Source organism: Vipera ursinii (assembly GCF_947247035.1).
Source record: "Vipera ursinii genome assembly, chromosome: 2".
Classification (NCBI taxonomy): domain Eukaryota; kingdom Metazoa; phylum Chordata; class Lepidosauria; order Squamata; family Viperidae; genus Vipera; species Vipera ursinii.
The window spans coordinates 172,116,237-172,131,399 of NC_139513.1; the positions used below are offsets into that span (position 1 = coordinate 172,116,237).

Sequence of the window (15,163 nt, forward strand, 5' to 3'; positions counted from 1 at the left end):
ATTTGTTCAGAGAGGGGTTAGCAATGCAGGAAGCTCCATACAAACCCAACTCCCCCACCTGCTGTCATTTCATACATCTATTTAAGTTCCGCAAGATCATTGTTAGTGTTGTTGCCCAGGCATTTTTCAATCTTTTGTTATCTTTGTTTGCATTTTGCGGGCTGTAAGATCTCCTTTTATAGCAACCAATAAAATTATTTCACTGGCATTCAGGGTAACTGAAGCTTTGGCACACTTACTTGGAAGCAAGCCCGCTGTGTATAGAGACAGTTTGAGCTAGTCATTGTATCTAGTTAAAGGAAAGATCTGGTGGGGTTTAAGAGAAGTCATTTTTCATCCAACTTCCTGCCTGGCAGACAGGAAGCCATCTATGGTTTCTTATTCATAGTGGTTTACATCCAAATAACTAAGTACTGGGTTGCAACTCTTTGCTTTGTTTCAACGTGGGTTTCTGACACTGCCTTTGTTCTACCATTCTTATTAGCCCCAGCCAGCATCAGGAGGGAGTATAGATTAAGGGAAATGCAATCTATAATATATAGATGAATCCACCTTGGGAAAGGTTGGCTTGTAACAAGATGGAATGCCATTTACCTCACCTCTGTGGTTTTCTGTTGCAACTAATGAAGGTATTAAGATGGTAACCTAGGTAACCAGATGGGTCCTTTGAATCTATAACATTACCTTTATCTTTGCCAGCAGTTGTTCACTTTTTATTCCTTTTTCCATTAATGTAGCTAATGTTTTTACTGGCTCTATTGTTATATCCCCAGAACTTTACTAATCTGACCCAGGGTTTTTTGGCTGATTGTTACAATTGGAGGATGCAGAGCAAAGGGAAAAAGAAATCCAATCAAGCTATTCTTGTTGCCAGTGCCTGCATGTGTGAGTTATCACAGATAAATTAGCCAATGCTTACTGATGTAAAAAGAACTTGGGAATTGCATTACACAAAGGTGAATTAAATACAGCCTTGGCATACATTGTGCTGGTTTTTCATCATTCTTCTTGCAAGAGACATGCTGCAACTGAGGAAGCTTCCTGGTAGCTAGAAACAGTGAAGTCTGTACTGAGGAATTTTGAACACAAAAATGTCATTTAATTAGTCTCTATTCCTCAGTTTCATCTTAATACTCTAGTAGTGGTTTTACATTATGTATGAAGCCTGGAATTTCTCGTGGTGTAACATTAATGAGTAACACGCAGAGGTATCATGGCACATAGGCAATGATGAAAGACTTCTTTAGTTAGAAAAGCTGGAAATTGTTATGCTAACACACCAAATAGGCTGTCTGGAAATCTCATCCAGAAATGTTCAGAGTATCCTTGTGTCACTTTTTCTACAAATTGCTTTGAATATAAAATGATTAGATTTGTTCATCTTTTCCTACACCTGTTCATCAAGAAAAAGATCAGCATTCTTTGCTATAAATTTAGGAATCAGAGGATATAGAATGTGCACATTACATTAAAAGATCAGATCCACAATAGACTTTCCCAACAAACATGTACATACCTCATTAGAATTATGAAATTTCTAGATTTGGGGAAATATAAATATATGTTAATTTAAGCTAAATGTGACCAGACCTGCTTGCATATTACTTCTTCTAGCAATTATATTTGGAAAGACAAAATTATCTGCCACTATTGAATACAACTATTATAAAAAGCCACCTTTTGTTCTATATTAATCAAACTTGGCAGAAGAATGGAAACTAGTGCCGTCTAGCCTCTACACATCAGCATGCCCTTCAGACTCAGAAATACCAGTTAATCAAGGACAAACTTTAATCTGTGATTAAAGCTTTACTTGATTTCCAATTATATTGATTAAATTACATTGATTAAAGAGATGCTGCAAGAGGTATAAGACCAACTTACTCTTGTTTTTACATGCATATTTTTTAAACTTATACAATATTTAGCCTGGTATATTCTTTGCAGCAATAACTAGGAGATCAAACTGGAATTTATGACAAGCATGCAGGTAAATCTACCATTAGGTTCCTCTTCTCCTTGCTCCACTTATTTTCTTTGCAGCTGACTATTAACTCCAAAGGTCATAAAACCCAATGCTTTCAAAGATCTGGCTCAAGAGATCTCAAGATAAGATAGTAGGAGGAATGGTAGAAATCTATGGAACGTCAGTCCCAGCAAGAAGACAGACAATGTTTCTTCCTTCTCAGAGAGGTACAGATGCTTCTTCTCTAGTCTTTGTATAGGTGTAAAGAAACCATAGAAAGCCCTATAGAATCTGAAGGGCACCACTTATCCTAAAGAGCTGTCAACGCTGCTAATATAGGATATTCTTGCTTTGACAACAGATGGAAATGCAGCCATTTTCTCTATGCTTTTAGAATTAGTCCATGCTGGGAGTGGGAATAGGGACGAGAGTCCAGCTAGTCATAACAATAATAACTCAGCCATGGGAACCCAAGGACATTGGGCCCAGAGCTGTGTTTTGGCGGGCTGGAGAGCTGGGTAGGAAGCCCATGCTTCAAGCTAATTGGGGAATGTGATTTATGACTGTGTATTGGAGAAGGGAACTGTACTTTGTTACTTTGTTTCCAGGGGAGGGGAATTTAGTTTTTGGGTTCAACTATGTAGTGCCGATACTTTGTTTCTCAAATAAAAGATTCTTTAAGGTAAACAATACCTTGAAGTTCTTTTGAAGGGTTTCATCTGTCAGAACCATGACATTAACCCCCAAACTACAATTTTTACCTATCTATATAGTTGCTGTCCCTAGAGTAGACCGACAAAGATTTGGGGGAGAAGGAAACTTTTCAGGTCTCCCAGAGGGGGCAAGACCCAAGCTGCGAGGACAGCTGATCTGATCATTGGAATGGACCTTACCCAGTGGAGACTCCAGACACCTTGCCACAATCAAGTGCTTCAAATGCAGATGAGGTAGAGCTGCAAAGAGGGGCTTCTCGCAAGTTGCGTCCCCCAGACTGGTGGAGAGCCACAAAATTGACTACTGCTGAGGACTCTGGTGAGTGGAAGTACCTATCCGCAGTCAGTAGTCAATCAGTGGAGAAGTTGGTGGAAAGATTTGAGGAGCTAGAGATGAAAAGAAGGGAACAATCCTCCCATTCTCCATATGTGAGCAATCATGATTGGTGAGGCAGCCACCAACTCATGCCGAGGGGAAGCCCCAGCCCCACCTGTGCAGGGCAAGTGGCTTCCCTGTCCACGAAGCCACCTACCATGGCCTCCAGCCCCATGGAGAGGGATAGCCCCAGTCGTCACCCCTCCAAAAGCCCAGATCGCTGCCAAGACAAGAGCCTGAGCCATCATCAGGATAGCCAAAGCCCGGACTGACATGCTTACTGGTCACCCAGCCCGAAGCCTATACAGCAATGGGGGTTGCTGCAGTCCCCACAGCTGGGAGGCCAACAGTCGCTGGTGGTGCAGCAAGCAGATTGGGGGTGGCCACAGCCCCCAAATGTACAGCAGCAGATGGGGGCCTTGCAGCAACCGGGGATGATCCAGCAGCCCAGGGGTCTGCAACTGCTGGGAGTGCAACAGCAGCAATGGGGCTGGCCGCCGTCTCTGAATGTGCAGCAACCGCTGCGGGGCCCACAACCACTGGGGATCCTGCAACAACCACTGCTGGGGCTGCAGGAGGGCCTACAACAACCAGGGATGCCACAATTGCCTGTAGGTCAGCAGCAGTGGGGGTGGCAGCAACCACTGGGAAGCCTGCAGCAACTGGGGATGCCACGTCAGCAGCCGCTGAGACCATTGGGGGTCATACAACACTTGGGGATGTTGCAACCACCAGCAATGCAGCAACAGCCATGGGGGTGGCAACAGCCCATTAATGTGCAACAACTGCTGGGAGGCCCACAGGAACTGGGGATGCAGCAGCCACCATGGGGAGGCCAGCAACCGTTGGGCGTGCAACATCCACAGTGGGGAGGCCAGCAACCGCCAGGAATGCAGGCTCCCTGGGAAGCACAGCAACCACTGATGGCACCACCCCTAGAGCAACTTTTGTTAGAGATCCGGAGAAGCTGATCTTCTTCCTCAACCAGGTGCGTTTCCACATGAACCACTGCACCTATTTCTACCCGAACCCAGCCACTATGGTTGATGTGGTTGTGTCCAACTTGGAAGGGGAAGCATCCGAGTGGATACAAAATTTATACAACGAGTTGGGGGATCTCAATCTCTTCCTCCTAGGACTGAGAGTAAGATTCAAGGACCCATCCATTGTCCTCAAAGTGGAGGAGCAAGTCCATAAGATAAGAAAAGCTGACAGACTCATTAATAGCTTCTATAAGAAACATCCTAACAAATCAAGAGGCAACCCCTAACCTGTGATTTTGTTTGCATTACAGGACTTGTCCTTTTTGTAAGGGGCCCGGATGTCAACACTGCTAACATTGGATGTTCTTGCTTTGACAACAGATGGAAATGCAGCCATTTTCTCTATGCTTTTAGAATTAATCGATGCTGGGAGGGGGAATAGGGATGAGAGTCCAGCTAGTCATAACAATAATAATTCAGCCATGGGAACCCAAGGACATTGGCCCAGAGCTGATAGTGTCTTGGCGGGCTGGGGAGCTGGGTAGGAAGCCTGTGCTTCAAGCTAAATGGGGAATGTGATTTATGACTGTGTTTTGGAGGAGGGAATTGCACTTAGTTATTTTGTATCCAGAGGAGGGGAATTTAGTTTTTGGGTTCAACTATGTAGTGCCGAAAGGGGACGCGGTGGCTGTGAGTTAGCATGCTGAGCTTGTCGATCAGAAGGTCGGCAGTTTGGCGGGTCAAATCCCAAGTGCCACGTAACAGAGTGAGCGCCTGTTACTCGTCCCAGCTTCTGCCAACCTAGCAGTTCGAAAGCACGTAAAAATGCAAGTAGAAAAATAGGGACCACTCCAGTGGGAAGGTAACAGCGTTCCGTGCGCCTTTGGCATCTAGTCATGCCGGCCACATGACCACGGAGACGTCCTCGGACAAGCGCTGGCTCTTCGGCTTTGAAACGGAGATGAGCACCGGCCCCTAGAGTTGGAAATGACTAGCACGCATGTGCGGGGGAACCTTTACCTTTACCTATGTAGTGCTGATAACTTTGTTTCTCAAATAAAAGATTCTTTAAGGTAAACAACGCCTCAAAGTTCTTTTGAAGAGTTTCATCTATTGGAACCATGACAAAAGCACTGTCAATGAGAGCTGAGAGAAAACCAGGTTAGTTTCCTGAAATCTGATCAGACTTCATCTTTCCTAGTATTATCAGTTCCTAGTATTATCAGGGAGCAGCTTTCGGTGGTCTCAGACTCTTCTATCACATTCTCTATTTCTTTTTAAATTGGAGATGCCAGAGATTGACCCTGCAACTGTTCTACTCCGACTTCCTTTTCTGCTCTGTATTGTACAGTCATAAAATTCCAAGAGGAATTGGCAAGAGGAAAATTGATTCCTTTTTAGCGACGATTCCTAACTCTCATGCAGGAGTCCTATGAGAACATACGTGAGATAAACCTCCCCAACCATGTCTTCCCCATCACCAGTCCAAGCAAGTTCCAATTTCATCATTTATTTATCATTTTATAATTCTGTTTATATATATACATATATATATATATATATAAAAGCTATCAAGAGAGAAAGTTAGATCACAACAGGCCTGACAAAAGAGAAGAATACACAGGGCAGGGAGGATGGGTGGATGGAAATGGCATCACATTTCAGGAGAAAGAGGACTGTTTAAAATACTTTTTGTTTCTCTTTTTAATTCCAAGCCACCTCAATAGACCCACTAAAAGACTTCAAAAACACCAGTCCTAAGACATCTAAAACAAACTCAAGCACAAGGGTTGGAAATATTTACAGAGAGGGAAAAAGGCAGGAATGATTTTGTGTAGGGCTGCTCAAAACACCAGAGTACTTTTATTATTTTTTTATTATTATTTTAAAAAACTTTGTATGCAAAAAAAGCAAGGATTCATTTCATCCCCGACAAGCAAGAGAAAAAATAGTTATCATTACAATAGACAGAGGTGGAAATGGGGTAGGGGGTTGATTCAGTGAACAAGAAGCCACTTTTGAAAGACAAGAGTGTGTCGCAAGGCAGCTGCGTGAGATGCATTCAAGAAGCAAGGAGGGTCTCGGGGGGGGGGGTTTCTGCTGTTTCAGGGGAGAATTGGAGGTCAAGACAGAGGGAGGAGGAAGAGGAGTTGTCAAATGGTGGGATTTGGCCCAGTGGAAACAACTGGATTTTGATCCTCCCGTGAAAGAGGGAATGCGAGTTAACATGACAGAAAGGACAAAGGGATCGTTCTAGGTGGGCTGTTCAGCACCAGGAGACCAAGTTTGGCAGCAGTTCTCATACTGTCTTTCTAGGATACCTTGAGATCTCTTGGCAATTGATCAGAGGCTCTTGAGAGGCTATGGCAAACAAGTACTACTTTAATGGCAGGTATAGACTCATTTTTGTGAAGTAAAGAGGATGACCAGTAGGACCAACTTGGTCAGTGGCTTTCACGAATGCAAAATTGGTCTCAACTTCTATGGCAGAAAAATGGGAATGTCTTAGTGAACGAGCAGACATGGAAAGGCTTTCCTCAAGGTAAAAAGTTTGAAAGCCACAATTTTGAGAGAACTGCTGCCTTGGCAAGGCCTGATTTAGAAATTGAGCCACAAGGGGAAGAACAGTGACAGATCAACAGAGAGGCAATCAGAAGATTAGGCTGGAGCACCCCTTCCCTTATAAAAGAGGCATCAGAGATTATCATCAGCTGACTCCATAGAAGGTGCTAAATGAGAAAATTAAAAGGCCCAGATCCTTTCAGCCCATTGGTATGCCTTCCTTTTGCATAGCCACAACTCCTGGCTTCTCGTTTTTTCTACCCACCCTTTCTCACGGAAGCAGAGAAAGGATTCCCTGTTTCTCGGTTCCCAATCCTTTCAGGTCACCTTCTGTTTTGCCTCCTGTCCTGATCTGGGTTGGAATTACACATTGCAGCACCATCTAACATCCCCTTCTTGAACAAGAACAAAGAATGAACATTTGAGGATTTTGAGAAGGGGGTCATCTGCTCTTTTGGCAATTTTGAACCTTGATTCCCTCCCTCCCCTCTTATGAAGCCCTGGGCTTCACCAATAAGCTCATCCCTTGGATCATGTCATATGCCCCTCCCCTTCTCCCTCCCTTCCCCTTCCCTTCCCACCACACAAAACATGGACATAGTTTGGCTGAAGGATAACTGGCTTGGGGAGAAGGTGTGGAAATGAGACACTTTTTAGGTGGATTATTTGAGGAATCCCCTGATTTTATAACCCTCCCTGATTAGTTTTTTGGGTGGTGGGGTTAGCCAGTAAAAAAAGGGTAGATTCCACCAATTACTATTTCCATTCGAAGAACATTGATTCTTTGATTCTTTGCCTGGGTGAGGTGATTAACCCTGTGCTCACCTCCCCTGCCCCCAGCAATCCATAGGGAAATCCTCTTCTCCAGGGCTGGGGGCGGGGGGAATCCTTTGGGAAAATGCCTCTGCTTATTCCAGGGCAGTGACCACATTGGTAGGACTGGTAGCCCCAGAGCTGTCATTTCCACCTCCATCTTTGCCTTTTTGGCCACTGTACTGGCCAATGAAGGAGCCATCCTCATTGAACTGGACGTCCACACTGCCCCCATAATCTGCCAAGCTATCGTCACTCCCCAGAGCCTTGATGTCACCATTCAAGGAGGGCTGGCTGCTGGCGAAGGGTTTCTCCTCATTGTCACTGTAGGGGGAAAAGGACAACAATGAGAAAGGGTAATAGAGATGGAAGAGTCATATCTTTAGTTATAGCAATGGAGATTCATAGACAGTTAAGCAATCTAAAACCCTGCTGTTGTTTTGGATTAAACGGTTCCAAGTCAACAGCAGGGTTGGTTTGGAGGATCCAAGGTGCTTGGGGCTTTTAGGGGTTGCAGTCCAACAGATCTGGCAGGCAATGGGTGGCGACCCTGATAAAAGCCACAGCATGCTAAGAGAATAAATAATAATATAGTTGTATAGGGGAAGTGTAGTAGTATATATGTGCACATATAAGCAAGATGTGCATAGCTATAGGTGAACATGCATATAAACCCATGCCAGGGGGCCAGTCCACATTCCATAAGGAGGCTTCACACAATCTTAGGATAACTGACAGGGAAACTCCAGCTGCCTTTATGGAAAACCAGAGTTTGCAGCTCACACCAAAATGACTTTGTCACAGCATAAAAATGAAATGGCCATCTTTAGGCAGCAGATTATTAAGTGTCTGGAAGGCAAACTGATCTGATTGAGGGGGTTTAAATCACCTAGAAGCCATCCTATCTAAGCCTTCCATATTGGTTTCAACAATTAATGTGCAAGAGAACTTCTCTGCATGTGTTCATAGCTGGTGAAACAATCAGGCCATCTGGATCATGCCCTTTGGGAAGCCAGAACACAAGACCCTGGTTGCTTCTCCATTAAAATACACGCCAAGAATCTTTCATGCTGTCAGTCTCCTTTGGAATGTATATAATGGCCTTCAAGATAAGAACCACCAGGATCTCTCAGACCAAGGAACAAACCAAACTTTGTGTGAAATGTCACAGGCCACACTCCTAAAGTAGGCAGAGCCAAGGCCCATTTCAGAAGAGGAGTTCAAGAGTTTTAAAGGTACTTAAGAGTCAAATAACCTTTTGTTTTTGCCAGTTCCAGGTGAAAAGTTCTATACATTCTAAAGAGCCTTGGTGGAGCAGTGGGCTAATGCCTCCTTAAGTAACACCAGCTGCCTGCAATTAGTGCAGGTTCGAGTCCCACCAGGCTCAAGGTTGACTCAGCCTTCCATCCTTCCGAGGTAGGTAAAATGAGGACCCAGATTGTTGGGGGCAATTAAGCTGACTTTGTAATAATGCCGCTTGGGGTGTGTGTGAAAGCCCTAATAAGCAGGCATATACATAGAATGAAGGCTACTGCTAAGCTTGTAAGCCGCCCTGAGTCGTCGGAGAAGGGCGGGATATAAATGGAATTAAAATAAATAAAATAAATAAAAATGCATTCTAGAATTCCAAAAAAAGTCAAAAGGCCTCATTCAGCCCTGGGTCACATTTTGTGCACACCTGCTTTAAGAGGATGGGATGCTAAAGCACAAATGCTATATACTACACCAGAATTGTCATTTATTTTTGCTTTGGAGCCCCAGTACTGGCTAATGAAGGAGCTATCATTATTAATAGGACACCCATGTTGTCTTAGTCTGCCAAATTGATATTCCCTCCTCAGGACTTTGATGTCAACAAGGGAGGGCTGGCTGATTGTGGAAGATGCTAGAAATGGTGTGTGCTTGTGTATACAGATGTGTCCTCTAGAGGCAAAGTGAAGTCATGCAAAACAGGAAAGGCCACTTATGAGGAGCACAACTCAAAACAACTTCATGCTGATATGAAAGGAATCTCATTAGTTGGATCTGGTCTCATCTTATTCCATTATAATCTGTTAGTCATGGCTGTCTGTAAACAAACTGTGAGCAGGTTGCCTTATTTGCCAAATTGTAATGAATTCATTAAAAATGGAATGTAATTAAAATGAAACAAAATGCAAACATTCATCTTCCAATGTTTCTCTATATCTCACACAGACGTTCCCAATATTTTCCATTATATAGTCCTTCCTTCTCTTTTGGGGAGGGAGAGTAGTTACATATGACTTTCCTACATAATGTAAGATCCCAATATTAACGAAAAAAATATTATTTTAAACAAATTACTGAAATTAAATTACTAAAATTAGAGTTTGTGGCTACCTTACAAGATATTTGTAACTTGTATGAACGATGGCTAACAAGCTATTTGATTAAATTTGGAAAATGCTTAAAATATAATATTTTTTCACTTATCAATAACTAACAGCTTTCTCCAAGTACAGTATGTGGTCCCTGTATGTGTTGGAATTCACTTCCCAAAATTTGTTGCTAACCTTCATGTTAAGTCGCGGATTCTTTGGCGCAGGAATGAAGACGAGGTAACTGAGTACAGGGAAACTCATAGTTTATTTTGTGTAGAAACTGTACTGGCAAATGGTTGCAACTAGCCACAATATATAGTCTAGCCCCTAGGCGGCAGCCAATAGGTTTGAAACAACCATTGCCGCCTAGGGATAGCCAATTATAGCACTGGAGACTTGTAGTCTGGGTTGCTGGAGAGCCGTTAGCTGCTCCAGCAACCCACGTGGTATTACCAAGGAGCTCAGTACATAACACCCCTCCCCTCTTAGATCAGACAATATTAACACAAGTTAGTCTCAATGCAATTATCAAGACTCATTATCAAAACATACTAAAAATAAAAGTAATAGAAAAAAACAACCCATATAGGTTACAACATTATTAAACAATGTCTGAATGAATAGGCTTCATGGATAGCACATTTAGATAGTTACAACATAGCACTAGTTTCTGTAGTATAGTGGCAAACAGCAATACAACAATATTATAGCTCTTTATTTTACAACGTAATCAGCGAGATATGAAGGAGGCTTGTGTGCCCTAGTGGAACGTCTTGGAGTTCCAATCACTTTGTGGTCTACCAGCTTACCCAGTGGGCTGGGTAGACTTGTGTCCCTTTGTGCTCCTGAGTCAAGAGGATTAGATGCTCTCTGGCTTGCCTCTCCAAGTTGGCCCACCCCAGAGTCAGACTGATCAGCAGAGTAGGCGCAGCGGTTGCTGAAGTTCAGATGGCTTGCTCCTTCAGGGGATCCATGTTGCATTCCAGGACTCCCCACTTCTCCCTCTGGTTCCACCTCAGTTATGAAGGAAAACTCCAGAGAGTCCATGTGAGGGCTGGCTTGGCCGCAGGTTTGAGGACCTTGGGAGGGACTTATGACGCAGTCCTCACTTAGTGGCCATTCTGGAAACTGTTTCCTGAGCTGATCAATGTGTCGTCTGACAACTCTCCCTCCCTCCAACCCCACTTCATAAGACAGGGGTCCAGATGCCTTGGTAATTTGACCAGGAACCCACAGATTCCCATGACCATAGTTCCTGGCCCAAACCCAATCACCCATGTGCAGCCCCCTCGGGGGTTTTGGTTGAGAGGCTTCTGCTGCCACTCTATCTGGATGCAACCTGTCCAGTTTAGTGATCAATCGCCTGCCCCAACGTAGTTCTGTGGGACTTTTGCCTGTAACAGTGCAGGGCATAGAATGCTGGCAGAGTAGAAAATCTGTCAATCTGTGATGCCAGTCACCTGTGATAATGTGCTTGAGTGATTCCTTTGTTGTCCTCACCATGCGTTCAGCTTGACCATTAGAAGACGGATGAAGAGGCGCAGACATTGCATGTCTGATGAGATTAGCTCTAAGGAAGGCCTGAAATTCAACAGCAGTGAATTGGGCCCCATTGTCTGAAACATCTGGCAACCGATGTGTAGCAAAGAGTTTTCTCAGCACCTGGATGGTCCTAGCAGTAGTCATGTTAGGAACTGGAATTACTTCCAGCCATGTGGAGTGGCTATCCACTACTATAAGGAAGAGCTGTCTCTGAAAGGGCCCCGCGTAGTCCATGTAAATCCTAGACCATGGAGTGTGCGTTTCCTCCCACCTGTGAATTGGAGCCTGTGGCATTTCAGGCCTAGATTGCTGGCATGTATAACAACCATGGATTTGTGCCTCAATGTCCTTATCAAAGCCAGGCCACCAAAGGTAGCTTCTAGCTAAAGCTTTCATTCTGACAATGCCTGGATGGCCTTCATGTAATGACTGTAAAACCCTGTCTCTTAGGGAAGTGGGAATTATGACTGTTTCCCCATAAAATGCACCCCTTGTGGGCAGATAACTCATGCCTTCTGACAAAATAGTTCTGAAATTCAGAACCTGGGCTTTTATCCAACCAGCCCGTGTATACCCATGACAATACTCTACTAAGTATTTTATCTGTGGCAGTTTCAGCAGCAATGTCCCCCGCATGGAGGGGAAATTTAGGTATTTCCTGTATGGACAATATTCTAGCAGCTGGAGCCGGATCTGGTTCCATTAGTGCAGTGGTAGTCTGCTGAGGCCATCAGCATGGTCCATTTCTTTACCCGGTTTGTGAATCAATTTAAAAGTGTATGCAGATAGAAAAATAGACCATCTCAGTGTGTTTGGCATCCTCAAAGTGGACCGTTTCTTCAAACTTGGTCATTTTGGCAGGCTGTATTGTTTGAACTGTGCCCCCGGCAGCTTCGGTGGCCATCACTTCATCTTGTGCCTCAGAAAACGTTAAGTTTGATCTGGCAAACAGTCTCTACTGAAGCGTTCGGTCCCATAGGCCACAGACGAGCTGGTCTCGTAGTCGCTCTTCTAAATTTGAAAATTTGCAAAGGCGTGTGGCCTGCCTCGGGCCCGCTATGAATTCGGAAGCTGATTCCCCGGGTTGCACTCTCTGGTCGAACTTGAACCGCCAAGCCATTTCAGACATCTTGGGCTGGAAATGTCCAGTTAGCTTCTTTTTCAGGTCTGCGTAGGAGACCGCTGTAATCGGTGTCGGCGTGAAAAGGTTCTCGGCCAAGTCAAAGGTTGCTGAGCCACACACGTAGAGTAGCGTTGCGGCCTTCAGTCCGCAGTCCGGAGTACCTCAGGGAACACCTGCTGCCGGCGTCAACTTCCCTCCGCCCTGTGCGTTCCCACAGAGAGGGCCTCCTCAGGGTGCCACCGGTCAGAGAATGTAGATTGGTGGCCCCCAGGAGGAGGTCTTTCTCTGTGGGCGCCCCGGAGCTATGGAACCAGTTACCGGTTGAGCTCCGGATGGCGCCCGATCTTCGCTCCTTTCGCCGCGATCTGAAAACATACCTGTTCGAACAAGCCAGCCTGGCCTGAGGGGGGATTGGTGGGGTTTTTACTATCATTTTATTGGGGTTTTATTAATGTATTTATTGTTTTTTATGGGCATGTATTTAATTACTTTTTAATTTTTGTAGCTTTGTGTTTTATTCTTGCCCTGTACACCGCCCTGAGTCCTTCGGGAGAAGGGCGGTATAGAAATATTAATAAATTAAATTAAATTAATTCTTCCGTGATCTGATTTGCCCTGAGGTAGTTCTCTACCTGGGACAAATATGATGACCATTCCTCCGGATGCTTCACATCGAATTCTCGAAGTTTCCCGACCTTCGGCATTCTTCCTTTGCTGGTTCCTGCGTTTCCTTCCGAATCCTGCTTCCAGGCTTAGGGAATGAGTCCACTGAGCACGAGGTCGCTAGCGTAGCTTGCTAGCCAACCTTGAGGGGGGGGGAGAAATGTCTTTTCTCTCCGGCGTGCACTGCCTTCCCCTCATAGACTTCAACTCGTTTTTTCAGTGAAGCAGGATCCCATCCTCGTCGCCAGTGTTAAGTCACGGATTCTTTGGTGCAGGAATGAAGACGAGGTAACTGAGTACAGGGAAACTCATAGTTTATTTTGTGTATAAACTGTACTGGCAAATGGCTGCAACTAGCCGCAATATATAGTCTAGCCCCTAGGCGGCAGCCAATAGGTTTGAAACAACCATTGCCGCCTAGGGATAGCCAATTATAGCGCTGGAGACTTGTAGTCTGGGTTGCTGGAGAGCTGTTAGCTGCTCCAGCAACCCACATGGTATTACCAATGAGCCCAGTACATAACACTTCACATACCTGGAAAGCAGAAAAAGCCTGCCCAGTTTAGTTATTACGATATAGTACAATAAAGGCCTGGTTTTTATGGATCTCATTCTGTGAGCCTGGGATGTAATGGGTAAAATTTGAAAGCACCCCAGAGGGCAACATTCAGTTTCTTGCAGATCACTTTGGAGAATGTTCGTATACTATCACATCTATTATATTTATTTTACATACATTTTATGTATTTGTACAGTCTCATTACCATATTAATAGACATGAGTCTAAAAATCTCCCCCCCCTGCACACACACACATTTGTCTATGAAGTTGGAATTTTGAAACCATCTTATGGATGCTCTTTAAAAATGGCTCTTTCAGAAAATGACAGTCATGGAGGCCATTAAGCAGTAAGAAAGCATAAATCTACCAGGATGGTATCTGTTGTTATCTCCTCTCTCCCTACTCCTGATTGCAATGCTTTCTAATAGTTCTTTTCTTTTAGTCCTTTTTCTGAGCAAATAGACATGTTCCCAAAGAAATACTGTCCTATGACCTAAGTAGGTGTGCTTTTTTGGTGAGAAGTGACCAAAACTGAATGCAGTATTCCAAGTGTGGCCTTACCAAGGCATTGTAAAGTGGTATTAACACTTCACGTGATCTCAATTCTATGCCTCTGTTAATGCAGCCTAGCACTGTGTTGGCTTTTTTGGCAGCTGCAGCACACTGCTGGCTCATATTTAAGTGATTGTCCACTAGGACTCCGAGTTCCCTCTCACAGTGCTACTATTGAGCAAAGTACCACCTATACTATACCTGTGCATTTGGTTTTTCTTGCCTAAATGTAGAACCTTAGTTTTTTCACCATTGAATTTCATTTTGTTAGATAGTGCCCAATGTTCAAGTCTGTCAAGATCTTTCTGTATCTTAAGCCTATCTTCTGGAGTGCTGGCTATTCCTGCCAGCTTGATGTCATCTGCAAATTTGATGAGTTCTTCATCTATCCCTTCATCCAAATCATTGATGAAGATGTTGAAGAGTACTGGGCCCAGAACAGAGTCCTGAGGCACCTCACTACACACTTCCCTCTGTGTAGGTGCAGTTCCATTGAGGACCACATGCTGAGTACGGCCAGTCAGCCAGCTACAAATCCATCTGGTGGTGATGCTTTCTTATCAAATAGTAGGTTGTGATCTACTTTATCAAATGCCTTACTGAAGTCCAAGTAAATTACATCCACAGCATTCCTCTGGTCCACTAATTTTGTCACTTGCTCAAAGAATGTAGTAAGATTTGTCTGGCATGATCTGTTTTTGACAAACCCATGTTGGCTTTTGGTAATGACTTTGTTTGCCTATAGGTGTTCGCTGATTCATTGTTCGATTATCTTTTCCAGAATCTTCCCAGGTATTGAGGTCAGGCTGATAGGTCTGTAGTTTCCTGGATCCATTTTTTCCCTTTTTTGAAGATGGGAACTACATCAGCTCTTTTGCAGTCCTCTGGTAGTTCCCCAGTGCTCCAGGATCTTGGAAAAATACAGTTCAGTGGTTCTGAGATCACATCTGCCAGTTCCTTCAGAACC

At 44.2% G+C, this 15,163-nt stretch overlaps 1 protein-coding gene across 1 annotated transcript in view; it reads right to left on the reverse strand.

Moving 5' to 3' along the window:
• Positions 1-7,197: 7,197 nt before the first annotated feature.
• The window catches only part of L1CAM (L1 cell adhesion molecule), an 80,386-nt gene continuing 72,420 nt past the window's right edge, over positions 7,198-15,163 (reverse strand). The window contains exon 26 of the mRNA XM_083355811.1: positions 7,198-7,737. Coding sequence (XP_083211937.1) covers positions 7,509-7,737 — 229 coding nt within the window. The 3' untranslated portion in view covers positions 7,198-7,508. The remainder of the gene's footprint in view (positions 7,738-15,163) is intronic.